General features: G+C 40.0%; 1 protein-coding gene across 1 annotated transcript; it reads left to right on the top strand.

Moving 5' to 3' along the window:
* The first annotated feature begins 446 nt into the window (after positions 1–446).
* On the top strand, positions 447–1,694 carry ACTL7A (actin like 7A). Its single transcript, XM_044278458.1, has one exon. It carries the CDS (start codon positions 447–449, stop codon positions 1,692–1,694), a length of 1,248 nt encoding a protein of 415 aa, XP_044134393.1.
* Positions 1,695–2,356: the final 662 nt, after the last annotated feature.

Here is a 2,356-nt window from a genome sequence, read left to right as displayed (position 1 = left end):
CTCCATCACTGCATCCTACCATCCAATAATATACTGTATCCACTTTCCTGCCCACCTTCTGATTTAGAGACCACCTTGAATTTTAGATGTCATATGATTATCATCAGTAACTGTTACTGCCCCCTCACGTGAAGAGCTTGTCTGGTACAGAAAGTTCTGGTTCCTATATGGGTGACTTAAAAAAAAAGAGTCATGAAATTACACTGAACAATGCAATAGTCCCAGTCTGATACAGAGAAAGTGAACAATAAGTAATCATAATAAGAAATGCTATTGGTTTCTAAAGGTTAACTTGTAAGGTATTCCTGCTGTATTATTCCCATTATGATGTAGTAGCTGACTTGTGAAATATTGTATGTCGCTTCTCTGTGACATCATCGTAGTAGCAACATCTACCAACAAATTATTGTTGCTCAGTGGAGTAAGATAATAAGGTCTGTACTATCATGACTTCTAAAGCAAGCTTGGAAGAAACTTTTTGGCCGACTGGTACTGTTCTGCCAGGTCTTGCAAAGAGAGCTCTGTTAGTTACCAATATTGCAAACCCAGAGGTACAAAGGAAGGCAAGATCTAAAGTTCTGAAAGAAACCAGGCCAGTCATAATTGATATAGGAACAGGTTCTTGCAAAATTGGATATGCAGGGGACCCAAAACCTTCATTTGTTGTTTCGTCTACAGTGGTAAAACCTTTTAGAGAGACTTGCAAAACAGGAGGCATCCAAAAGGAATATTTAATTGGCAAAGAAAAAGAGTTTTTTCCTAATATCTCCCAAAAGCTTGTAAATCCTCTATGGCATGGTGCAATTGTGGACTGGTATTGCATTGAAGCCATGCTTGAATACCTGTTTGTTCAGGAGATGAAGATTACACCTGATGAGCATGCTGTTCTGCTGTCTGATCCTCCACTGAGCCCAATAACTAACAGAGAAAAATATATAGAGATGATGTTTGAGACCTTCAACGTCCCAGCTTTCCACATGGCCTATCAGCCAAGACTTGCTATGTATTCGTATGGAAGGACATCCAGCCTTGTTGTTGAATGTGGCCATGGTGTGTCTTATGCAGTCCCGATAAGTGAAGGACACGTTCTTACTAGTTTAACAGGCAGAGTAGATTATGCAGGAGCAGACGTTACAAAATGCCTAATGGAGAATTTAAATGGAACTGGCCATAAATTTAACGTAGAGCACCGAGACATAATTGAAGACATAAAAAAACAATTTTGCTACATTTCCTTTGACTTCAATAATGAGTTACGTTTGCCACAAAATAAGTACCTAGCAGAGTATAAACTTCCAGATGGACAGCGAATCATTATAGGAAAGGAAAGGTTTATATGCCCTGAAGTACTCTTCCGGCCATCCTTAATGGGTTCTCCTCAACCTGGTCTTCAAGACCTAACCATGACATGTATTAATAATTGTGATGCTAGCCTTAAGAACAGCATGCTCAATAACATTTTGCTGTGTGGAGGCATTACTATGCTTGAAGGTTTTCCTGAGCGTTTTCAGAAGGAATTGAACCAGTTTTCATGTCATCAGAAACCTTCTGTTTTAGCTTGGCCTGAACGACAATTTTCTACCTGGAGGGGGGGCTCGGTATTAGCATCCCTAAAATCCTTCCAACAAGTTTGGTTGTACAGGAAGGAATATGAAGAACACGGTCCTTCCATCGTTTATAGACTATGCTTCTAAAGAAAAGAATATTCTCCACAATACTGTACAATAAAAGAATGAAATAAAATGTGCTTCCTGCATAAATGTTATTTACAGTTTATGGAATACTATACCATAGAGGAAACCAATCATTGGTGTATTAAATAGAAACTGAACAAACCGCTTTAAAATCATTTTAAGTCAATAGGTGCCAGGTCAGTTTTTTAAGTTACCGCAAAAAAACGGATGCAGCACCATTGATTTGCATTGATTTTCATGTCAGATCAGTTTTTTTTGTTTCGCGGACCGAACACAAAACCGCAGCTTGCAGCGATTTTTGTGTCCGGTCAAAAAACTGAACAAACCACAACAGAACAGCATCCTGATATGGTTTTGTTCTGTTTTGTCTCCATTGAAAATGAATGGGGACAAAATAGGAGCGGTTTTCCCCAGTTTTGAGATACTCTGTCGGATCTCAAAACCGGAAGGCATGTGTGAAAGTAGAGTAGACTAAGGCCTCATGCACACGACAGTTTTTTTTCACGGCCCGCAAAAACGGGGTCCGTGATCCGTGACCGTTTTTTCGTCCGTGGGTCTTCCTTGATTTTTGGAGGATCCACGGACATGAAAAAAAAAGTCGTTTTGGTGTCCGCCTGGCCGTGCGGAGCCAAACGGATCCGTCCTGAATTACAATGCAAGTC

The sequence above is a fragment of the Bufo gargarizans genome, chromosome 1, assembly GCF_014858855.1.
Source record: "Bufo gargarizans isolate SCDJY-AF-19 chromosome 1, ASM1485885v1, whole genome shotgun sequence".
NCBI lineage: Eukaryota > Metazoa > Chordata > Amphibia > Anura > Bufonidae > Bufo > Bufo gargarizans.
Note: the sequence above shows the minus strand (reverse complement) of the source record. Positions and strands in the feature narration are given on the sequence as shown.